The sequence below is a fragment of the Octopus bimaculoides genome, chromosome 2, assembly GCF_046866305.1.
Source record: "Octopus bimaculoides isolate indiv1 chromosome 2, ASM4686630v1, whole genome shotgun sequence".
Lineage (NCBI taxonomy): Eukaryota > Metazoa > Mollusca > Cephalopoda > Octopoda > Octopodidae > Octopus > Octopus bimaculoides.
The window spans coordinates 67,395,716-67,421,711 of NC_142929.1; the positions used below are offsets into that span (position 1 = coordinate 67,395,716).

General features: G+C 33.0%; 2 protein-coding genes across 15 annotated transcripts in view; both read left to right on the forward strand.

Annotated features, from left to right (window-relative positions):
- LOC106878551 (protein PALS2) overlaps positions 1-12,359 on the forward strand; it is a 97,597-nt gene extending 85,238 nt beyond the window's left edge. For 8 of the 14 annotated variants that reach the window (XM_089346894.1, XM_089346881.1, XM_089346879.1 and 5 more), the window contains 4 exons: positions 1,985-2,187; positions 4,703-4,819; positions 5,183-5,203; positions 7,934-11,774. In XM_089346894.1, the coding sequence (XP_089203020.1) occupies positions 1,985-2,187; positions 4,703-4,819; positions 5,183-5,203; positions 7,934-8,110 (518 nt within the window). In that variant the 3' untranslated portion in view covers positions 8,111-11,774. Of the gene's footprint in view, positions 1-1,984; positions 2,188-4,702; positions 4,820-5,182; positions 5,204-7,933; positions 11,775-11,872 lie in introns of those variants that run through there. The other 6 variants (XM_089346900.1, XM_089346899.1, XM_014927794.3 and 3 more) reach the window with 2 other exon arrangements.
- A 269-nt stretch (positions 12,360-12,628) lies between these two features.
- Positions 12,629-24,845, forward strand: LOC149137100 (histone-lysine N-methyltransferase SETMAR-like). The gene is made up of 2 exons (XM_089346904.1): positions 12,629-12,686; positions 18,073-24,845. The coding sequence occupies exons 1-2, from the start codon at positions 12,684-12,686 to the stop codon at positions 18,469-18,471; spliced, it is 402 nt and encodes a 133-aa protein (XP_089203030.1). The 5' UTR covers positions 12,629-12,683; the 3' UTR covers positions 18,472-24,845.
- The last annotated feature ends 1,151 nt before the right edge of the window (positions 24,846-25,996 follow it).

Below are 25,996 nucleotides of genomic sequence, written 5' to 3' on the forward strand. Positions count from 1 at the left end.
GACAGCTGCTCTGAGTTCAAATGCAGCCAAAGTCCAACTTTGCTTTTCATTCTTCTGGAGTGGCAGAACTGTAAGAAAGTCGCACTGGGTGGCTTTCAGTATTTGTTCCACTTCTTTACATTCTGAGTTCAAATCCCTCTATGGCCTACTTAGGTGGCAGACATAATCCATCATTTAGTTTAATACCATCACCTGGCACCTTGAGTGTCTTTAGTAGACTCCAGGAGGGGGAATACCCTTTAAGAGGTCATGAGCACTGCTTCTCTTTGTGACTAAAAGATAAGCTGGAGCACCATCAAAATCCAACCCTATATTGATATGTGTGCATGTATGTATATGTGAAGATGTGTGTATGTACACAATATATTAGCAATTAAAATCTGTTCTAAAAAATTTTGAGACTATTTCAGTAAATCTAGAAGGTGTATTTTGATCAATGTTGTATTAATGTATTTATGAGAATCTGTATAAATCTGTTAATTTATTTATTAAATTATATCCATTATTAACATGGAATTGATCAGTGAATACGTTTACATTTCAACAAAATGCTGGTGTAGTTATATAGAGAATATACAAGATGATTATCATATTTTCTTTCTCTTTCCTAAGCTCTTTATATTCATTCTAATATTTTATTTTAATGTAAACATGTACAGTGTGTTTTGTTTTTGCAATGTTTCTGTTTTAGAATTTAAACAGTAAACTTTCATCATCGTTTAACATCCACTTTCCATGCTGGCAATAGGTATGGACGGTTTGACTGAGGACTTGCGAGCCAGAAAGCTGCACCAGTCTCCAATCTGATCTGGCAAAGTTTCAACAGTTGGATGCCCTTACTAACGCCTGCCACTCATTGTCAGGTGAATCTGGCAATGACCATGCTCAAAAGGTATTTTTTACATGCTACCTGCATGGAGCTAGTTCGGCGACACTTAAAAGTTGTTTTTCACGTGCCACCGGCACATGTGCCAGTAAGGTAACAATCACACTCGAATGGCATGGTAGCCAATCAGCGGCCCTGGCAATGATCATGCTCGGATGGTGCTTTTAACATTTCACTGGCATGAGTGCCAATCAGGCAGTGCTGTCATCGGTCATGTCAGCAATTTTGATTTCACTTGCTTCAACAGGTCTTTGCAAGCAAAGTTTATTGGTCTTCAAATTTAATTTTGTCAATGCAACCAATTATAATTGGATGCATTAAATTATTAATAACACATTTGAACTCTAATTTAGTAAATTTTGAAAAAATTGTGTTGTATGTGTATGTGTGTGTTTACCTAATGGGATGGCCCAAGTGGTTAAAAATTTGACTTCTCAACCATGAGGTTATGATTTAAATCCCATTGCTCAACACCTTGTGCAAATGTCTTCTACCATATCTTCAGCTTAACTGAAGCCTTGTGAATGAAATTTGTCAAACAGTATCTATGGAAGCATGTTGGATGGACACACTATCACACTAATTCTTCATGGGAATTATGATGATGATAATCCTTTTTACCATAGGCACAAAGCCTGAAATTGTTGAGTACCAGTATTCAACTGGTACTTATTTTTTATTGATTTTGAAAGGATAAAAGGCAAAGTTGACCTTGCTAAGCATTTTGTCCAGCATGCTAATGGGTTTGAGCTTAATGCATGCTGTGCTCAGGTGCACCACAAGGTTAAAAGATGCAGCAGAAAGTGGCAATAAGTTAAGAAAGACAGAAATGGTAGCCACTGGATATATATAGATGTGCAGAACTTTACCTGTGTGCAAATTATCTTCCTCTGCAAAATATGTGCACATTTTTTCTTTCCTAGTTGTAAGACGTGCTTATTTCCAAATGCACAGTTTAGAGGGAACATTGGTGATTACATCTGGAATGTCTTTGTTCATAGGTTTCTTTGATTAGAAGTGACTTGGGTTTAAGAACAACATTTTAGGATAATTATTAATTAATTAGCATTTAATTTCTATTCTGTTTTTGGTTTCCAGATACTTCTAGGGCTCCCCGAGATGGGGAGAAACATGGCCAAGGTTACTATTTCATGGAACGAGAAGTAATGGAAGAAGAAATAAGAAATGAGAAATTCCTTGAACATGGCGAATACAATGGCAATTTGTATGGCACCAAGATTGATACAATAATTGATGTTATCCAGTCTTCAAAGATGTGTGTTTTAGATGTCAACCCTACGGTAAGAGACATTGATAAAGAGAGTACAAAATACCATCCATTAATCTTTGGATATTTACTGTCTCAAGATCCAGGATGCATAGGGTTGGTTTCCATGGTGTATGAGTGATCAAGATTACATTCCCCTTGAATGGGATGCAAGCTTGTTATGAGGAGTGGGGTTACTCAGTTACACTTGAGTGAACTGGAGTAATGTGGGATGAAGTGTTTTACTCAAAAACACAATGCACCACCTAGTCCAGGAATTGAAACCATGATCTAGCAATCATGAGTGCAACACCATAACCAGCTGGCATTGCACCCTCACTGGTAGTAAATATTTTGTTAAAGAGTATAAGAAATATATATATATATATATATATATATATCTATATATCTATATATATATCTATATATCTATATATATATATATATATATATCTATATATCTATATATATATCTATATATCTATATATATATATATATATATATATATATATATATATCAGTATCACTATCATCATTATTCTATGTCTGTTCTGCATGCTGTTTGTTTAAAAAATCAACTGCAAGACACCCTGTCATTAGTCTTTTATCATTCCATTCCTTCCTCAGTTTTTTTCCATTTACTCCACTTAATACAACTACAGCACAGCCATAAAACAATGATGGCAACCAATACATTAGTTCTTTTATATATTCAAGATGTGCCAGCTGTCTTTTTATTTGTTTACCTATGAGGAAGTAGTGTATTTCCATGGCCTATTTAAGCTCTCTTAATCCTTTTGATACTAACCCATTTGAGAACATCCTTTATTGTCTGACACAAACTTCCTGTTTTAAATTAAAACCTTCCAGCAAAATTTCAGCTTAATAATGACAGTTATTTTGCTAAATCCATCATTATTTCCAGAATTAACTGAAACAAAAGCAGAATATTTAAATAGAAATATGATAATAAAAGGGTTAATGGAGTTGGTAACAAAGATAATGAGGTGAAGTTAGTGAGGTTTATATATATGAGGTATGATCAAAAAGTATTGAGACTGATCCTGTAGTCATGGAGCTAAGGTACACAAAGTGAAGCCACTTGGCACAGATTGACCTTGAACTCTCACACTAAGTTATAATGTTCTTGCTTATTTCTGTTGTTTATAGCCACGCTTGGAAGTAGTGTGTAGACTGGTAATCTCAAACAGAAGATAAGGTTTTGGCTGCACAGGATTTCTTTGATTGTGTCAAGGAAGACAATGTTTTGAAAATGGTTGTAACAGGTAACAAATTGTGGGTCTAGACTTTGACCCTGAAACCAAGGCTTGAAAAGAATCCCACTTGAAAGGAACAAGATTTCAAGATGTCGAGGAAATCCAAGAGAAAACAGTGAGGTAGCTGCTTGCTATCCCCTAAAAAGTTCCAGGAATGAATCTGTCAAAGCAATGCTGGATAAAGTAGCTTCAGAAAGGGACTACTTCAAAGGAGATTAAATGCCAAATTGTTTTGTAGTTTTCTTTCTGTAGCTCCAGTCCTGATGCTTTGTGATCAGACCTTGTGTGTGTGTGTGTGTGTGTATTATATATTTATTTATTTATACACACATACATACATACATACACATCTATTTGTACACACCTGTGTACAGATATATATATGACTAGGTTGAGGAAATGAACTTAATTCCTATCTTGTTACTCTTTGTTCTGAAGATTCATTATTGTTGTTTTAACATCCATTTTTCCATGTTGCATGGGTCAAATGAGACTATGCTCGAGCAAATTTTACTACAGCTAGTTGCCCTTCTTGACATCAACTCCCACCAAGGTAGTGTTCCCCATAGGGATATTCCTTGTCTGTTGAACAACATGATGTCAAATGCAGTGACACCATGTGAATGTGAGGTTTTGTGTATAAAGTGAGTTTGTATTTCTGTCTACAAATGAAGACAGATATACAAACTCATTCCCACAAACACACACATGCACACACACATACATGACCAAATTCAGTTTCTACCTCTCAATTGTCACAAGATATTGGTCAACCCTTGACTATGATATCAGCTACCAGCCAACAGTATCCACATTCTGTGTTCAGGAAATTCATCTTCATAAAATTATATATTTATCATCTCCAAACTGTTAGTTATCAAATATGTCTTCTGATAAAGCATTTTTCTTTTCTAATTTCGAGGCTGTTTTATTTACAAATGAATTTGAATTAATAAATTTTAAACTTTATTAAAGAAAATATCTTATCTTATTCTAGCTGTGATGTATTGCCTGTAGTAATAAAGCACAAATAATTGTTAAAATTTAATTCTTTTATTAGAAGTTTCTCTGTCTTACAATAATTGTATTTTACAATTTGCTGCTATAATTATATTTACAGCTTGTTGCTTGATTCCTTATAGCATTTGTTCCAGTTTTTTGTCCTTTGGTGCTACCCAAACATCAAGTTCTACTTTATTTAGATCTCACATAACTTCTATGATGAAAAATACTCCTATTTTTTTTTTTTAATTCAATTTTCTGTTTTTCAGTCTTTGAAAATTTTGAAAACTGCAGAATTTTTACCCTTCATTGTGTTCATAGCTGCTCCAAGTGCAGATGTGTTAAGAGAGATGCATGAGCTTGGTAAACAAGCTAGAGGCTACAGAGTAAGTGTTAGTCATTAAACTAATTTTTGTAATCTTTGACCTATGCATTGTATGGAAGCCCATCATATACAAGATTTATAATAAATGTTGACTAGCATATTTATTCTTAATGCATCCTGGCAGCTTCCAACATAAAATGTGCTAGTTGCTGTTATGTATGTTATGTATCACCCATTTATGATGACTATGTTCATAACACAATTGGCTTATTGATGCAAGGGATTCTGGGATACCAGTATCTTGACATGTTATAATAATTGCCAACAAAATCTGTAAATTTTTTTTTCTCTAAAATTAATTAAACAACATAACATAATTTAACTATTCTGAGATTATACTGATATTTCTTTTTTATTTTCACAGGGACGTATGGAGTTAAAAACTGTAAGTTTATTATTGTCTTATTCACATATATAAATGCTCATCTGTATTGATTTTTGAATTGAGGTCATCCTCTTTAAAACAATTATACTTAGAATAATTATTGCATTGCAAAAGTCACTACATAGCTTAGTTTCCCTGCTTAATATTTTGTTATAAAAAAATATTTTAATTGTTTAGCATCCAGGTGCTGTCAGATGTAATGCTAATTTATTCACATTGTTTTGAATTAATCATGCGTTACCTTATAACTTCAAGATTTTGATGTTGAAATTGTTTATTTTTAGAATGACCGTGTAAGATAGGTGTGATAGGTAAGATCTGGTGACCTTGAACAGAGAATGGGTAGAATATTTTCACTGGATATGGCTGGTTTAAATGCTAAAAGATTAAGGTTTGCAACTTCATTGCTCAGGCACTTATCCTTTATCTTTTATTTGTTTCAGTCATTGGACTACGCTCATATTAGGGCATCACCTTGAAGAATTTAGTTCAACAAAGTGACCCTAGTACATATTTTTACTTAAGATTGGTACTCCTTGCTTGTGTGGCATGGTGCAGAGTCCTGTTGACAGACATAGGGTCTTCCAGCAGCCAACCTTTTGACCCAGAGCAGACTACCTCCTCCAGGCACTTGATGTAGGCCTCTGTGTTGAGTCTGAGGTTGTGTGGGAAGATGAATGGAAGCATAACAACACCATCACTAGTGATCACTCGAAATACCATGATGTTGACTGGATGTTTGATTTTTATTACTCTTGGTACATGTCCATAGATTGACACCCAAATACTCTGAAATGTTCATATTGCAGTTTCCAGCATGAATGCCAAGCAGTACAGCATGTTGTTTCCAAATTTCTGGCAAAGTGAATTGCGTCATGATGCTGTTTTTTTTTACAGATGGTGCCCAACTGACCCTACTATACTGTGTAGTTGGCAAATTCAAAAACAATGTACATGTACGCATTGCACCATACACACAAACACACACACACACACACACACACACACACACAGGGTATGATGGTCTTCTACATTGTTTCCATTCAAGTTCCACTCATAAAACATTGGTCAACCAATGGCAATGGTAGAAAACACCTGATCAAGGTGTTGTTCAATTAAATTGAACCTAGAATCACAAGGTTGAAAAGCAACCTTCTTTACCTCATAATGAAGCCAGTGTCCAGTGGTTACATTGATGTAACTACTATATCAGAGGATTTACATTTGCTTTTAGATGATATAAGTCAGGGGTTTTCAAACTGTGGTCCCCAGACCACAAGGGGTCCGCAAGGACAAGAAAGGGTGTCCGTGGACAGCAAATATTGTTTATGGGCAATTTGATTTTATATATGTTTTTTAATCGAAATCTTTTAATTGACAATAAACCTATTTGTTAAATACTGTTAAATAAATAAATGTAGAAATATATGTTATTTTAAGTAAATATTTATGTGTAAATTTCATAAGCGTTTATAAGGGGGTCCCTAAGGTAAAGCCTGAAATATAAAGGGGTTCGCAAGTCAAAAAGTTTGAAAACTCCTGATATAAGTCATCAAATAAAGGTTTGAATTCACTTTCAACATGACTTAGTAAAAGGACAAACTTATGGACCCTACCCTTGTTATCATATTTCTGTTGTGATACTGTCTTTACCGCAATTAATTTTGATGAAAGATCTTAATTCAGAACTCTAGAAAACAAAATGTTTGTACCACAGAGCCAAGATTGGCCTCAGGTGGGTTGGTATCAAAAGGGTCAAAGAGCTTTTAGATTGATAGGAAGACGTTGTCTTGAGACTGGAGATGTGTCTGAAATGCTTTCAATTATGAAAGATATAATAAATACTAGGGTCAATATGGTTGCTTAAAAACCTTGAAGGTACTCTGGCATGGAGGTAATACAATGACTGAAATCCGCAAAAGAGTAAATCTTTTGTGAACAAAATATTCTTGAGTTATTATAAGAGATGAATTTAGACAGTATCACTTTAAAATGGATTGTTTTGTATCCTAGAACCAACTGTGGCCTATTATGAAAGGGGTACCAAAAAGTGAGCTGGGTACTTTCCACCCAAGGACAGGAACTGTCCCTCTGAGCCTCTACACAGTTTCTGTCTATCTAGTTTTTCTCACAAGACTTTTGTCAACCTGAGGCTGTGGCAGATATTTGTCAAGCAAATAACTCTATAGCTCCAAAATAACCTTAACTATACCAGGCATGGCTGTGTGACTAAAAAAAACTTGCTTTGCAACCATGTGGTTTTTGGTTAGTTCCTCTGCATAGCTCATTGGGCAGGTGTTTTCAGTTATAGCTCTCCTGGACCAACTAATAACTTCTAAATCTGATAAGAAGAAACTGTGAGGAAGCCCATTCTGTGTGTTTGTGTTTGCCCTACCCCACCACTTGACTATTGGTTTGTATTTGTACCCATAACTTAAATGGTTCAACAAGAGACCAATATGTGCCAGACTTAGAAAATAAGTACTGGAGTCAGTTTGTGTAACTAAACCTTTCAAGGTGGTGCTCCAGCATTGCCCACAATTCAGTAATTGTAAAAGTAAATTGTAAAAGTAAGGGTAAAAGATGTAGGGAAACCTGTGTAGTTTGAGTAAAATAAATGGTTTGTATTTTGTAATTTTGTGTTTTTATTTTGTGAAATTTTGATGTCTTGATATATTTAGATGTAGTAATCAGATTGCTAATGAATTTTTTTTTTTCTGTAATTCACAGGAGGAAGATTTTCTAGGAATGGTTGATGAAAGCATGCAGATAGAACAAGTTTATAAAAGCTATTTTGACTTGATTATTATTAATGATGACTTCAATCAGTCGTACCAGTCATTACGCGAGGCAATTGATGAACTCAGCAATGAAACACAATGGGTCCCTTCTAACTGGATCTACTAACAACACACCTCAATTGACCATTTCATACCTGATTTGCAGAAACTTTGAGGTTCATATTTTTATAGAACAAGTCTTAACTAGATTTTAATATGCAACCTTAAAATATCACATATGTATGTATACATTATATATAGAAAGAAAGAAAAATGTTTCATTGAATAAAACTTTTTAAAGGGAGATCATTCCAAAAGCCTGTGACTACAATTTAAGTCTGCATGGCTGAAATTAAAATATATCAAGTCCGAGCCACGATAGGAAAACATTTGCTCTTGAGCAAGATTTTATTTTTATAAATTGAAATAGTTTTTTTCATCAATAACCATTTCTTCATAAAGTATTTCTTAAAAAAAAATAGAATTAAAAGTTAATGGATACAGCAAATATAATTTTAAGGTTTGTACTAATGATGATTATTATTCTTAGTTATAAGTACTAGTAAAAATATTAATGATTTATACTAATAAAACTTCATACATGTTAAACAATTCTATATAGCCTTTTCCCCAATACGGATGTTACATATAGAAATTCTTGTATGTTTTAGAGATTGTGTACAATTAGTATTTAATCAAGTATGTTTTGTTTCAAATTTTTTTCAAATATGTTTTTTTTTAACACCTGCTTAGTGATTCACTTCATCACTACTTCAGCTGGTATAGTGAAGTGTATGCTTTGCTGAAGTGGTCTAAATAAGACCAAAACATGTCCAGAGTTGTCCCTTGTACATATTAGTATATTAATCACTGAGCTAATATTATATCTTTTCCTCAGTTTATAATAAATTAGCTTTTGGAAGCTTGGTACATTGTTTTTCATGCAGCTGACGTCACTGAGTAATGAACTTCAGCGATTTATAATTGTCAAACCCTACTTATGTTAACTGGAATTTTTCTAATTTATAAGTTTGTGGAAGAACACTTGGTTTGCAAACTATTTAATCACTTTAAAATTCTATTAAACTTTCTGAATACTTGTAAGACTTGCTTTTGAATTTATCCTCAAAATAAATGATTTGAGTAAATTTACTTTGAAATATCACTGAAATGATCAATACATGCAGCCAAATAGAGTTATCTGGATAGTTTGTTTCTGATAATGCCAAATATATTCTAAAGTTACTTTAGAGCTGACTTCTAAAACTATTGTATGGTCTTCAGTGTTGACTGTAATCTTCTGGCATTTTTTATATAGAATTCATGAGGAAAATAAATGAAAATAAAACAAAACTAAAGATAAAAGTTTTCTTCCATTTGCAGACTAAACACAAACACATGCACACCTGGGTCTTTTTTATACAGTATTATCTGCCCCTTGGTTAAGCAATTCACTAAGACCTATAAATATGCATTTGATGAGCCAAGCATGCATAAATTAGTATTGGGCTCATAGACCCATGTTGCACTAGGGTAACTGACCAGTGTGTCCCATGCCTTAACCCTTTTGCATTTAAACTGGCTATATCCAGCCAAAATATCCCATCTGTTTTATGTTCAAATGAGACAGATATGATCTCACACACCCTGCAATGTCGTTCTACAAATAAACAATCACATCATCAAAATCTCGAAGCTATGAGATAATGCATGTTTAGTTCAAAACAATGTGAAATAAGTATTACATTTCACAGTAATCTGAATGCTAAAGGGTTAAGACAGCCACTGCTGCACAAATATGTGTGTGTGTATTATGTCAATTGATGCCTTTATTCTAATGGAAGGAAATATATTAAAAGAAGGACATCCAGCCATAGAAAATCTGCTTCAATAAATTTCATCCAGTTCATGTGAGCATGGAAAAGTGGATGTTAAAACTATATTGATGGTAATGTCTTTTGCTCTTTTGATATCAAGCAGCCTGAGGCTACCTCTGGTTCCATGAACACAAACCATTCATTTTAAAGTGTTAATACTTATTTTAAAACATTGCTTCCTAATTTTAGGTAAGAACTTTTGCTAAATCATATTTCAAGTACTAGCTCAGTAACAGAGAAATTATTTTACAAAATTCCTTAAAAATTCTTGGTTATTTTCAAAATTAATTGATACTCACCGAGTATGTTTAATTAAAAATATTACAAAGGTGTTAGTGATTTTTTTAAAACTGAAACAAGAGGTGTAACAGGATGCTGTTTCAGTATGCTCGAGATTTTCCATGAGACATCTTGTTTTTACAATCATTTGAAACAATGAAATTGAATATATTTTGCATAACTAATGAGGCTAATACTGAGGACATAATAATTAAAATATTTTCTTTTGTTGTTAATTTTACATACAATGTATGAGGCAAATTTCACCTTTCATCCTTCCAGAGTTGACATGGAAATGAGGTTGATATATAAGTACTATTGACATCCTCCTATCTTATAAATATGTAGTGGCCTTATCAATGTCAGAATTCAAACTGTGTAAACTGTTAATAATTTAATGGGTAGCAGGATGGTTAGAGCATCAAACAAAATACCTATCAGTATTTCTTTTAGTTCTTTATGTTCCGAGTTCAACTCTGAGGAGATGAACTAGAATTCCAGTTTAGTACTGAGGGTCACATTAACTAGCCTGCTCCCCTAAAAATTTGTTGGTCTCGTACCTTAATTAGAAACCATTATGAGAGGAAATCAAATTTGACAATAAGAATCTGAAACTGTTAATTTAAAATATGTTGGAGGTAAAGGATATATTGTATGATTGTATTATTAAATTATGGAAATCAAGATTATTTTAAGTTTTATTGACTTTTGTTTCTCTTTATTCTCTTGTGTATTTTGTACAAAAATAAATGTGGAATTTAGACATTTTGATTAATGAATCACACTAGATAAGACAAGATACCAAGCCTTATTACTGGCTGGTGAAATAAACATCGGATGCTTGACCCATGCAAAAACTGCAGGAACTACTCAGAGATATTGCAAGCTCATCTTTTGAACCCATCACAATGTTGGAAACCCTTCTATATCATCAGCAGGTACCTCAGGGTCACAAGCATTTTGTAGAATTCTTAAAATAAAGTAATATCATGTCTTGAGAGATGGGTTTTAACATTTTGGGTAGAGAACTCTCATTCAAATAAATGATTTAATTTTATTAAATAAATAAGGATTTGAATAAACTAGCATATCTACAAACATTTTAATAACATACTCTACATATCTACTGTAGAATTTAGAACAAATTATCAACTTATGCAAGATTTTTCGTAATATTTCGCAGTAGAGTAAATTATCTTAGGGCCATTTACTAAGATTCCAAAAAGTTAGCAATGAATCATAAACAGAATTATTATTAACAAGGCGACAAGCTAGCAGAAATGTTAGCATGCCAGACAAAATGCTTAGCTGTATTTCATCTGTCTTAACATTCTGAGTTCAAATTCTGCTGAGGTCGACTTTGCCTTTCATCCTTTTGGGGGTCGATAAATTAAGAACCAGTGAAACACTGGGGTTGATGAAATCGACTATCCTCTCCCCCAAATTTCAGGCCTTGTGCCTATAGTAGAAAGGATTATTATTACCATGAAATATTTTCTAAATGGCTCAATGAAAACAAAGTAATAATGTGTATACACACACACACACACACACACACACACTACGTATCTGTTATAGAAAAAAGTATTTTAAAATAACATTTTTCACTTATTTTTCCAATAAAAAAAAACAAAAGTTAAATTATATATCATTGATCTGTTTTAAATCAGCTTATCATTTTTATGAAATCATTAAAAAAGAAAAAAAATTTCCTTTCCATATACTTTTCATAGTGCCAAATTTGTGATGCAGTTTACATTTTTACTGAAGCTGTCCATGATTCTAATGCACTGCTCCAACCAGATGTATGTTGAGAGAAAACAGGAGTTTCTGTTTAAATTCATAACGGCATAATATTTCAAATAGTGAAATAATACCAGGATATTGGTCATTTAGAAATTGTGGTGGTGGAATCAAAAATTTGTGAAAGAAAAATCTGCTTGTGATTAGTAGATTGAAGTAAATTTTGGTTTTTCTCTATCAACATTTTGGACTTGGTACAAAAAAAAAAGAATGAAATTGATTGAAAAAAAAAAAGCAATAAAAACCTTTCATTTGAAAATATCTTTCCAGGCTATTTTAGGGTGAGTTATTTTACTATAAAGCATTTTTCAATATTTGAAGAAGAAATGCTTTTTGATTTTATAAATGTATAATTTGCCTTAAAACTGAAATGTTTATTTTTATTGCTCAGCCTATTAAAGATATAATTTTAATAAATACTATTTGTTTCATTTTCTTTTTCTGTTATTGAAAGTTTCTGATAGAAATTAAATTCATTCATTAAATATGATTGATTCTGATTCAGGACAATCTTTGAAAAAAAAAATATCCCAAACCTAATTATTTATTATATTTACAATAAATAGTAATTTCTCTATTTCTTCCAGTAAAACTGTTATCATAACAGTGGGGTATGTCATCAATCTGTTATATAACATTTCAAAAGTATATTTTTTGTTATCACATTAAAGGTAAGGACCTAAATTCTAATTTTAGATCAAGTGGACAAAGACCAGCCTAAAGGGGACATGTGTTAGCTAGATGGTAGGTACAAACTTTGTGTTTCAAGAAAGTGACAATATTCACCAAACACCTAAGCTCCACAGCAAAGAACAAGCTATGCAGTATAGAAGTGGGTTTCATCCATTTACATTTAACACAAAACCCTATTAACAACTATCAGAAAACTAATTGATATGTAATTATTTAAACTGTTCAGATTTTTCAGTTTCATTCAAAAGATCTGGTTGATTGCCATCACCTTATTCTATAATCCAGAATTTTGAATTGAGAACACGGGTATTGAATGATTGTGCGTACCTTGAGGGATAAAGAGAGACGAATGATTTTTGGAGTTATAGATTAATGGAAAAATTTTAAAACATAGTAATAAATAGAAAATTTCTTAAACGTCAGTATAATTGAATGCAAATTATTTGGAAGCCATCGATAAAGTTTGTAGCTTCTCATATGAATTCAGTGATGTTCATTGATTTCCAAAGTTCTGGTAATCAATCACTTTTTGAAAGATTGGAAAAATACAAACACAAAATATAAAAGATAAAGATTTCCTTTTATTTCATGATTGCTACAAAGTGTGTAAAATTAAGAACTGAGAGGGCCCATAGGTTTCTAAATAAAAATAGGGGATAAATTTTCTTTGCCATTATTAAATAATAGAATGTGAATCACAAAAACTGCACAGTCTAACACTTTTTTGTCAAGCTTTCCACATGATTTAGTTTTGGCCAGTTTGAAAAAAATTCAAAGATCATATTTCAGCTTTAAGATTTTACTACTAAAATTTAAATTCGTTCATAGATTTAAAGAAAAATATACCAGAAAATAAGCTTTTTAAAAAATATTTTTCCCCTAGCAAACAACTGTTTACAATACAAATAATTATTGAAGAAAGTGCAGTTTTAATGACCAGACAAAGCGTGAACAATTCTAATATCTTTTGACCCAAGGTTTCAATATAAAACAATACCCAGTCATAAGGTAACATGAACAAGTAGCATACATTGCAAGTAATGTTGGTCCCTTCAATGATTTTTCTGTTTAAATGTTTTTCTTTTCTTTTTATAGTGCAAACAAAACTGCACCCCAAGTTTTAAAGGTTTCTAATTATTTCTCTTAATAACAGTAAAAATTTAATGAAAGAAGTTTTACATACAATGACATATAAAATCACAACCTCTTGATAATGTAATAAGGTTTGGAGAAGATATTGCCAGGTGTGATCAAACTAAAGCACAATTGTTTATTTTCTATAGTTATATATATATATATATATATATATATATATAATTAATTACACACACAGGGTACAATGGGTAAATTGTTGCCATTTTATATTTTTAATTTCATGCATGTGCATCGTTTGTTTTTGATTTTGTCGACTACACAGTATAGTAGGGTCAGTTGGGCACTGAGAAAAACAGCACCATGACACAATTCACTCTGCCAGAAATTTGGAAATGACATGCTGTACTGCTTGGCATTTGCACCAGAAACTCCAATACAAACATTTCAGAGTGTTTGCTGTGTCCCCAAAACATGTACTGAGAGTGATAAAAATCAAACATCCAGTCAACATCATGGTGTTTAGAGCGATCACTACAGATGGCAACGTTATGCCTCCATTCATCTTCCTACACAACCTCATAGGCCTACATGAAGTGCCTGGAGGAGGTAGTGCTGCCCTGGGTCAAGAGGCTGGCTGCTGGAAGACTATGTCTGGCAACAGGACTCTACACCATGCCACACAAGCACGAGAATTCAATCATGACTGTCAGGCAATTTCTGTGACCACATCACCCCTAACATCTGGCCACCTAACTCCCCAGACTGCAGTTCCCTTGATTATTATGTGTGGGGCACAGTTGAGCGAGAAACAAACAAAACTCCTTGTAACAGTAAAGATGAACTGGAGGCAAGGATTATGGCAGCATTCACTAATTTAAACAAGGAGACCGTCCAGAAGAGTTGCAGGAAATTCCGAAGTCGTCTAGAGGCTGTGGTTGAAGCCAATGACGATTTTATTGAATGAATTTACTCTTCAGTATTTCTAGATAGTTTTATGTAATTTTGGTAAATATATCTATTAAAATGAGATGTCTGTTATTTTTCATTTTTGTGTAATTTAAACGACAATTTATTCACCACACCTATATATATGCTAAAAAAAATTTGATATTTGTATTCCTTTATGTATGTTTCAAGGAGTTAATCCCATATTTTCAGTACACCAGTAGCATGTTGTGCCCAATCATACATTGCTGATTATATAAGATGGAAAAAATTTTAACATTGTCAGTGGTATAGGAATGCCATGTCTCCTGTAAACCATATAGCTGTGATAATCACTTCAAGAAAGCAACATTACAACCTTTGACTAAATTAAGTGGCTATGATGATATAAAGAGACTCATCGAAATAAGAAACTATGCAGAGGAAGTCTTATTCTTTGATGACATTTTCTAGTGAAAAGTATACAATAGACACAGGTTTAGCTGTGGGAATTACAAGTTTGGTTCACAACCACATAGTTTCAGCTTTGATTTCTGTGTGACACCTTTATTGTCTACAACAACATTAGGTTAACTAATGCCTTGTGTATGGAATTTATTAGATGAAAACCCATAAGTATGTAGGTTTCTATGTTATGGTGATTATATATTGGTAAGAAAAACAAAACTGGTAGTCTCTGAACAAAGTCTCTTGTATTTGTTCTTTACCAAGTTACAAACTCTCCCTTGTCACAAATGCAGTTAAATAATTGATGAGTTAGAAACTTGTAATTAATTGCTTTATTGTTTGCCAGACATAAATAAACAAATGAGCTGGACACTTAGAGCCTGCGAATCATCTGTGGGAAAGACATGAATGTCATGATTCTCATAATTTTATCTTAAAAAACAAATAGAACCATTTCAGGCTTCGTACTAATGTAAGAAACCATTCTTTTCCTCAAATTCAGTTATGGAATATTATCTTTAGTTCACTACTCTTACAAATAATACTAATAATCTAATATAATTTTTTTTCTTATCTTTTTTCATAATCAAAGTGTTTTCACAAAATCCTTTAAACAAGTAATTTCCATAAATGTAAAATTGCTTAACTGAAATGTTTGCAATGCTTTATAATAAAAGTTCTATTGTATGTGTTAACCTATCAAAATTGTTTTTACTATTCCCTACCAAAAAAAAAAAAAAAAGCATTTACCAAGACTTTATAAAACAATATCAAAAAAAGAAGACCAATTATATACTTGCAATGTTGATATGTAGAACAACTACAGCTGTTAGACTGGGTTACCATACTAATGATTATAAAAGCAAGAACTTTCTCAGGATTATTTAAGAGTAACAAATTGGTGAAGATGGCAGTTAACTAATCATTGATGTTTCAATAACATTTTGGTAATTCTACAGGTTTTCACAATTGTGCCTTGGAAGTACTCAAAAATACATTTATGTTATTTTGATAATGGGACAAAGGTTTTTTTTTTAAAGAATAATATGCAGTTAACTCAGTAAAGTGCATATTTGTATCACCCCCAATGAAGTTATTTTTTTGAACATTCACTTAATCAGTCATTATTCAAACTGCCATATTCTTATGATTTTTCACATATATACTGAGCTGCCATCTGAAACAAATTACTAATAATATCAAATGGGGTAGACATCATAAATGACAAAGATCTTTCACTGTGATTGCAAGTCAAATAACTATGGAGATTGTACATTTAATATTTCACTTAATGAATTTCTAAGCTGGGATTGATAGACAAGTTTGTCTATGTTTTATTGCAGATGTTGTATTTGGGGAATGAATGTTGATATAAACAAATGATTCACAATTAAAATAAATTATTTTGAATAGTTAATGGCCTATTGATTGACATTTAGGCTTTTCAAAACATAATAAATGGAAAATACACTTTTCACCTTGGTGACAAAAGATATAATAGATGTTAGTTTATGTGAGCAGGGTTTATATTAAACACAGCAGCAATAAGGTGCTACTTGGTAGATCATCAGCATCATTAAACCCCATTGCATAGAAGGGTACCTCAATCTAAGTGGAAATGTAATAAACAATATCAGTTGATAACATTTTGTTTGGATTTTCCATGAATTTCTTGATAAATGGACATTGTCAACAATCTGCAAAATGTGAAACAATTATTGAGAAACAATTTAGTGACATTGCAAAGATTGATTATTTCAGGAAGTACAATGAATCTTAAGGATAATTGTTTTAAGGTGGCTTTAGTTGTCAATGTTGTTGGGAAATGTGCATGCATAAATATATCTCAACTAGACCCATGAAATAGAAAAGCTGTTTGTGAGTCCTCTTGCTGTCAAAATAAAGTAAACTCTACATAATCAAATATCAAGTCCTCACTTGAGTTTATAGTCTTTCTAGATGTATACTGGGTGCATTCCATATATATATATATATATATATATATATATATATATATATATATATATATATATATGTATATATATATAAATATGTATGTGTGTGTGTGTAAAGATGCATACACAAATGTAACACTTTGTGAGCAAATGGTTAGTAAGCAATAATATGTTTAAACTAAGATTTTGATGTTCCAGTCAAACCAAAAGATTGCAGAGCATTAAAGTTGAATAATAAACTTAATATCAGTTTATAAAAAAGATAACTAACTTCTTAAATGCCTTTTGTCAATATCTATTTTTCTTAAGCAAAAACAAAACTAATTCTCAATATGTCAAATTTCAAGTCTGGAATTTGTTCATCTAGATATGACAGTGATTGTGGTAAATCTGTACATTCACAACTACAAGGAACTGGTGCAATATGTATGTCTAAAAATATATCAAAAGAGCAGCATGGAAACCTAATAATCACTACAACTTAAGAACTGTAGTGATTCTAACAAGGATTATTCAGAAGATATTCCAGTTTAGATGATGTCTTGGTCCTTAAATACTGACTAAGGAAATTATAATTCTCAACAATATTGCATTCATTGTTGTTTAACGGAAGGCAAAAATATCAATAAAATCTGAATGCCTATATTATAAATCTCAAAATGTTAATTAAAACCAGATGAATATCTAATATAGGCACAAGGCCTCAAATTTCTGGAGGGAAAACAATCTCAGTATATTACTGGTACATTTTTATTAATCGCAAAAAGATGACAGTCAAAACTCAGGCATTTCGTCTGTCACTCTACCAATTCTGTTGATTAATCAATAAAACTTCTCTGCAATAAAATAAATGATAAAAATAAGAAATTATATATTGGGTTGGCAACTAAGTTCCCGCCGTTTTTTTAAATTTTGGAATTTATTGCATTTTTAAATTTTGGAATCTATTTTGTTTTTTTTCTAGTTAATTTTAGTTAATTTTTGTTTATTTTCAGATCATTAAAATGGAATGTCATGTTAAGAAAAATGAGCATTTTCAACATCTTTTTGCTTTTAATCAAGGTTTTAAGGCCGCAAAAGCTGCTCGTGACATTTGTGCTGTGTATGGAGAGGGTGCCATAGTTGAAAGAACCACTCATGATTGGTATACCAAGTTCAAAAATGGAAATTTTGATCTCAAAGATGCACCTCGTTCTGGCTGTCCAGTTGAGTTCGATGAAGAGCGATTAAACCAACTTTTGCATGAAAATTCTCGTCAAACAACAAGGGAACTGGCAGAGAAAATGGAATGCTCCCACACTGCTATAGAGAAGCATCTTAACTCGATGGTAAAGGTCCAGAAGTATGGCTCATGGGTTCCATATGCTTTAAGTGACAACAACAAAAATCAATGAGCCACAATCTCCACTGGTTTACTTGCTCGTCACCGCTCAACTCATGGACACAAGCAACAATTTCTTTACCGAATCATTACTGGCAACAAAAAATGGTGCCTGTACATCAATATGAAGCAGCATAAGGAATGGCTAAGCTCTGGTAAACAAGTGACACTACGCATGAAACAAGATCTTCATTCACGTAAAATGATGTTGGGCATATGGTGGGACTCGGAAGGGATTATCCATTATGAATTGCTTGAACGGAACCAAACGGTCAACATGGAACTCTATGTTCAACAGATGGAATGACTCAACACGGCTATTCAAAAGAAAAATCGGTAGCATGGAGTTCTTCTGCTGCACGACAACGGCTGCCCTCATATTGCCAATATGACCAAGGAAGCTATTCAAATGCATGGCTGGGAAGTGCTGCCACATCCGCCGTATTCTCCTGATTTGGCATCAATGGATTTCCACTTTTTCCGATCTCTTTCAAACGCTATGCGCGGTGTTTCGTTCAATACTGATGCAGAATTGAGAGCTTGGTTGGATCAATCGGGTGATTTCTACCAACGAGGTATTAAAAATCTTGTTGAACGTTGGGAAGAAGTTGTAAACAACAAGGGAGAATACATTATTGATTAATTAGTTGTTATTTTTTATTAAACCTTTTAAAAACTTTAAATTTAAAAAAATGGCGGGAACTTAGTTGCCAACCCAAAATAACAAGCTACTGAATAAAACTAGAAATAATGTAAGCATTTTTATGTGAAGTTCACAAATAGCACTTAAAGATATGTCTGTTTATAATGTTTTGGATATTTAATAACTCATGTGCTTATTAAAATAGTTATATTGTGATATAAACTGCCATAAATGTCAGTGTATAAAGATCTTTAAATTTAGAAAAAATGACTTAAATTCTGTGATGTACAGTAGCATGAATAATGGTTGACAGCAGGTGTTAGTAATTTTTAAAAATTTCATTTTTATGGAGCCCTAGGCCTTATAAGGCTGGTTACCTGGTTTCCATGACATGTAAATGACTGAGATCACAGCATTACCCCAGAATGGGATACCAGTCCATTATGGGGTTCATGACCAGTAATTTTGAAGGGAACAGACAGTTCAATTATATTGACCCAGTACTTGACAGATACTTCATTTTATCAACTCCAAAGGCATGAAAGCAAACTTAACCTCATCAAGATTTGAACTCAGAACATAAAGAATTGGAAGAAATGCTGCTAAGCTCACTGCCTTTGGTATTATTAGTTACCAATGTTTTATTATAAGCATAGTCATTTTATACACTGACATATATGGTAGATATTTAAAACCTTGGTGGGCACTGTTTTCTTTGAGCAAAATCAAGTTAGTGTTTAAGTCATTAAACGACTGGCTAATTACATGGACTAGCTGAATGATCATTTATATAAAACTAAAAAATTATTGACTCAATTTGTTCAAAAAACAGCTATTGTACATGATACAGCAAAATCCAGTATTTTTAAGCAATCAGTAAATATTGAGAGAAAGTGGTAATCTCACAATGGTTTTTGAAGTAGCTTTCATCTACTTACTGAATATACGCTCTACAAATATCTAGTCACATACTACGTATGTGGAATCAACACTAAAGTTGATTCTTCATATGTGGTATGTATGTGTGTGTATTCCTGCAGAGAAAGGCTTGGTGGTCTCATTCTTTTAGTAATTCAAGAGGGGTGTTCTCTGGACTTGAAGATTTTCATGGTTTCATATTGTCCATATCATTTTCAAACACTCATAAGGATGGTTGTACATTCATCAATAATTTTTCAGGATTACATGGGACATTTCTCAAGAAAGTTTCTGCAGTTGAATCTCAATTCAGCAATGAAAAAAAAAATGCTCCTCTTTTCAGTGTTCAAGAACATATTGTGGATTTTTCAGAATGCTGGTGTTGCTGGCAACTAGGAGTTTTCCCATTATGTGCATACAGGCCAAACATTTGCTTTATTCCAGTTAAGAAATTTCTGAGATCACAGCTATCTGTACAGTTTTGAAGCTTTGTAACTTTCTACAACTTTCAGTGTTCTGCATTTTCTGAGTTTGGTTTGACATTGGTATTTGAATTTTTAATGGGAAATCATTTTAGATTTTCATTTGGGCCTTGTGCATTCACTGATTCTGAAACAATGCCATCAAGAGTGTGGTTCTCTTATTAAGGCCATTCTGAATAGCATAGTCAAAGAGGACTGAGACTGAACATGACTAACCTCCTTCAAGACCCCATTTGCTGAAAAGTGGTTTTAGGCAACAACAATGGTTGATCTTGTTAATGTCTGAACTGGCAGATGAGAACAATGCCAGGCAGATTGGTTAAGAAGGTACTATTTGAAATTACAACTGAGTCAGCAGCAGCTTATTGCAGTTTCATCACTTGATACTGTTTCATTCTACATATGATGCAGAGAATGGTCCTGAAAGTATAGAGTATGTGTTTCACTCCCTGGCATATTGACCTCCACCAAAAACAAATCAGTACATTCCTTCTTGCTGATATTTCCTGACATTTACTATAGTAAAAACTCTGTTCTGGTCTTCTTTAACACTTTAACCTTTTAGCTTGCATAAAGCTGTCTTTCTTTCTACAGCAATCTCATTCCACTGAAGGGGGTCTTAGTCTTATGAATTGCATGGCAACCTCACTAGTGCTGATGGCTTGAGAAAAGCACTCATTACACACTGTAAAGCAGTTGGCATAAGGAAAGGCATCCAGCCATGTTAAAGCAGAGATTGGAGCATGATACAGTTTTCAGATCTGTTTGCCCAACACATGCAAACATGGAAGATGGACATTAAAAGATGATGATGATGTCTGTATAAGTACCCAGATATATGCATGTGTACATGAATATGTGCATGTAGATAAACAAAATATTGAGGGAAAATATACATTAGACAAAATATTCTTAAGCAACTTAGTAATCAGAGCATAGAACAAATTGAGTTCTCTTATGAAACAACAGATAAATTGTCATTACAACAGATACAGTTGAATATATCTGCAGTAAATAATCATTCTAATAAAGTAAAATGTAAGTCTAATTCTTACATTATTCTATGACTAATTTTTATTAGATAATTGGGTTGACCAATCAGCCTGTCACTGTTTTGCTCAAAAGAAGAAAGGTCATGCTAAACTCTTCAAGAATATATATGTACCTTTATATATATATTTTTTGTCTGTTGAAATCCTGATAAATTTATTACAAACTTTTAAATAATAAAACCCTGATTATTTATTTCATAGTCTTTGTGTGTGTGAAGGTGCATGGCTCAGTGGTTAGAGTGTCGAACTTACGATCGTGAGGTTGTGAATTCGATTCCCGGACCGGGCTGTGTGTTGTGCTCTTGAGCAAGACACTTTATTTCACATTGCTCCAGTTCACACAGCTGTAGAAATGAGTTGCGACGTCACTGGTGCCAAGCTGTATCGGCCTTTGCCTTTCCCTTGGATAACATCGGTGGCATGGAGAGGGGAGGCTGGTATGCATGGGTGACTGCTGGTTTTCCATAAACAACCTTGCCCGGACTTGTGTCTCAGAGGGTAACTTTCTAGGTGCAATCCCATGGTCATTTGTGACCGAAAGGGGTCTCCGAGTCTTTGTGTGTCTTTTGTGAACTTACTCTGTTGCAAAGCATTCAAACCAGACTCCAATTCTTTCTCCATCATCCATATTTTTTCTGCAGATATTTATCTGTAATTACTCGGGCTGGGCATTGACCAGAACAGTCTCACCAATCTAAGAGAGCTTACAAAGTTCACAAGTATTGCTACTCTTCATCAGATTAACTTTAAAAAAATATTGTTCCCATCATTTTTAGTGTAGGAACATCAATAAGTCTAAGAGTTCAAGTATAAATTTAAAATATCTTTCTAGTACTTATAAATATTTATTTTCATAAAAATTTGCACTGTGACTTTATTTAAATAAAATAAAATTCAAAAAGACACTTTGTAATTTATTTTATTTAAGTAGACTTTATAATTTACCCTTATCTATGGTCAAGAATTATGGGTAGCCACTTGAAGTGATGAAAATGGGATTTTCTAAAGGGTTTCTCTAATAATGCTTTTAATCTTTGGCACAAGGCCAGCAAGTTCAGAGGAAAGATAGGTTGATTAAATCAACCTCAGTGCTCAACTGGTACTTGTTTTATTGACCCTGAAAGGATGATAAAAGTTGATCTCAGTAGAATTTGAACTCAGAATGTAAAGATGGTTGAAATGAAGCTAAGCATTTTACCCGGTGTACTAACGATTCTGCCAGCTCGCCATTTTAAGGGTCACTCTAATAATATTACTTAAATGATAAGGTGTGAAGCTTGAAAATCAGTGGGCCATTGAAGGCTGAGCCACTATTTCTCCATATTGAGAGGTCACAATTCTGGTACTACAAACATGTTGTTAGAATGTTTGAGAAAAGTATCAGAGGGAAGATTTTGCGATCAAGGCCAACCAGTAGGAAGTGTAGGAGAATTAGACCACAAGTGAGATGGTTGCATAATGTCCATAACATCTATGGCTTCAGTTTGATTTACTCAGAGATCTGGCTTGATTATATGCTGATGGTTGCTTCATCAGGACACCCAGGAGAGCATTTCTGAGGACTCTGCCCTCCTGACCTACACAGGAATAAGTGGGTGGTGAAAATGAATGAATGAATGAATGGACAAAAACCTTTAAGGAAACTAAAAGAAATTTTTTTTTAAAAAAAGGGTTAAAACATAAATTAAAGCTAAATAAACAGAACTAATGGAAAACACACACAGTGAGAAAGAGTTTCAAAAAGCCTGGAAGTTGGGGAAATGGTAAACAAAGTAAATAATTATGGCTTTATCTGTACAGGAGATCAACTTTACTAACTGATATTTTCATTGTTTGAGTTTATGATTAGAAAATTAGATTTTTATCTATTAATGAAAGGGGGAAAAAAGGGATACATTGCAAAACATAATGTTTGTGATATCCAAATAAAAATATACCATTTACCATTTTGTTGAGAAACAATTTTTAAATATCACAGATGAAGTTGAAGTTAGGTTTTTTTTTTTTTTGTTATTCAGTAGTACCACTAGTTAGAAGTAGTATTAAATTATTAAATATACACACAATATATGAAACAGTTCTACCAAAGTAATGCTTTTTTTTTTTCATTTTTCCTAAAATTGTTATACTAGTTAGAACTAGCTAGAAATAGGTTAAACAATACTGAATTGATGAACAAAATACAATACATTAAGCATGACAAGTTGTGCCAAACAGTTTTACTAGTTACATTGACTTCGCAACAATTTAAATATATCATTAATTAATTATAAATTAATACTACATCATTAATTCTAAAGGTTGGTCAATAATTTACAGTGATTATTGAGATATATTTGAATTGAGAAGTTACTTGACTGTATTTTGTGAGAAAAATTTAAACATGGTTCATGATTTAAACACACACACATGACTCATACACATAAACAAGATATTGATTTTCATACAGTTTTCAGAAGAAGAAATAGTGTTTGTTGAATGTTAAACCTGCTGTAAAATGAAATCTTCAGAGAATTCTATGACTGGTAAGTTGAAGAAATTAAGGGTGTTCATAGCAAAATGGCTTTATATATACAAGGGATGACTGGAAGTAAAACAGCTAAGATGGATGGATGGACAGACAGATACTGTGTAGGTAGGATAGGTTACAGTTATAGAAAAGATAGAGAGACAATTACATACATAGTAAGCTAACATTAGCAGATTGGATATATAGGAAATTGTGATAGGTTTTGCTCAAATGTACATTTAAAGTTTTACCAATGGAATTGATAAGAAGTATTTCAATAGCAATAAAAAAAATTAATTCTTATGAATAGAGAAAATTGTTGAAGTGTTCAACAGACCTTGGCTAAAATGTGTTTTAATCTATGAAAAGTAAATTAGATTCTCTGTTGTTATCTAAAAACTAATTCAAATAAATCCCTAAACAAACACACATTAGTGGTCAGCATTTATTTATCTAAATCTGTGATATATATCATCACCATCATCCTCATTTTAATGTCCACTTTTTCACACTTGCATGGGTCAGACAGAATTCATTGAATGATAATTTTCTATGGCTGGACACCCTTCCTGTTGCCAACTTCTATTTCCAAACAAGGTAATATTTCCCCATGGCCAGACCAGTTTACACAGAAGATTAGAAATGAACAACACTGCTTATGTGAGGGTGAGGATACAATTATTGCTTAATAACAAGACAAGGAGGCACAAACACATACATACAAACAAACAAGTGTGCACATGTATGTGTGTATGTATCTTTTATTTATTTCAGTCTTTTAGACTGCAACCATGCTGGAGAACTGCCTAAGAATTTTAGTTAAACATGCCAACCCTAGCACTTATTTTTTCCACTGAGGTTGGAGATGCATCTTTGCTGATTGTGAGCAATGAACTTGGTTTTACTAGAATTAACAAGAAGTCCAACATCATGTGAAGCTAATTCTAGATTGTGGTGTAATTGAGTGGAGTTTGATATTGTGTCAGAGGGCAAGGCTAAATTATCAGCATAGTCTAAATTGGTTATCTTTTGGCCCAGATGTTCAATCAATCTTCTTTTTGCGAGTGTGGAACTGAGGATGTTTAGATTGTCAAGTGATGTTCTGAGGACATAGCCCAGAGTGATCACAAAGAGAAAAGGTGCTAGTATGTACTGCTGGAGTACTCTGGCTTTGATATTGTTATAGAGCATCATAATTGCTGTTATTGTTTATTCAGGGATACCATAGACTGGTAGTATTTTTTCCATTTTACCATGATGATGGAATTAAAAGCCTTTGAGAAATCAACAAACAGTAATACTGCTTCAAGATTTCTGGATTTTACTTCTTCCAGAAGATGATGAACTGTAAGTATTAATCCAACAGTTAATCTATTCTTTCTGAAGCTATTTTAATTTCTTTTCAAAACTTAATTTCTGATTCAATCCTGTTGAGTAGGAATGAATTATAAATTTTTGCAGTGATGGTTGTAAGAATGATACCTTTGTAGTTCTTTGTGAGACCCAAATTGCCTTTCTTGGGAAATGGAAGTATGCAGTCTTCTGCCCATTTGTCCATATTGCCTCCATTGTAGACCTTATTGTTGAAGCCTAACACAATATCATTCAATTTTCTTGTTTTCCAAACTTCAGGTGGCATGTTATCCAGTCCAGCAGCTGTTACACACACATATATATAGGCAATAGAATCCAGAACCTGGTGCTAGTCCCGCTTTTCCTCAGTTCAAAGATTTGAGCAAAGTTGACTCCAACATCAGGACCAACTTCATGCAAACAAAACACTGCTCCTCTAAATGGAAACCTTTCCCTTCTTGGTTTTGTGGCATGAAGCAAAGACGGCCTTGCCGTCCACTCAAGAAAACACATAGTAAATGATCCACGAGCCCTCAAGCAAACCGAGTCCTCAACTTGTTCCATTTGCCAAATGGTTTGCA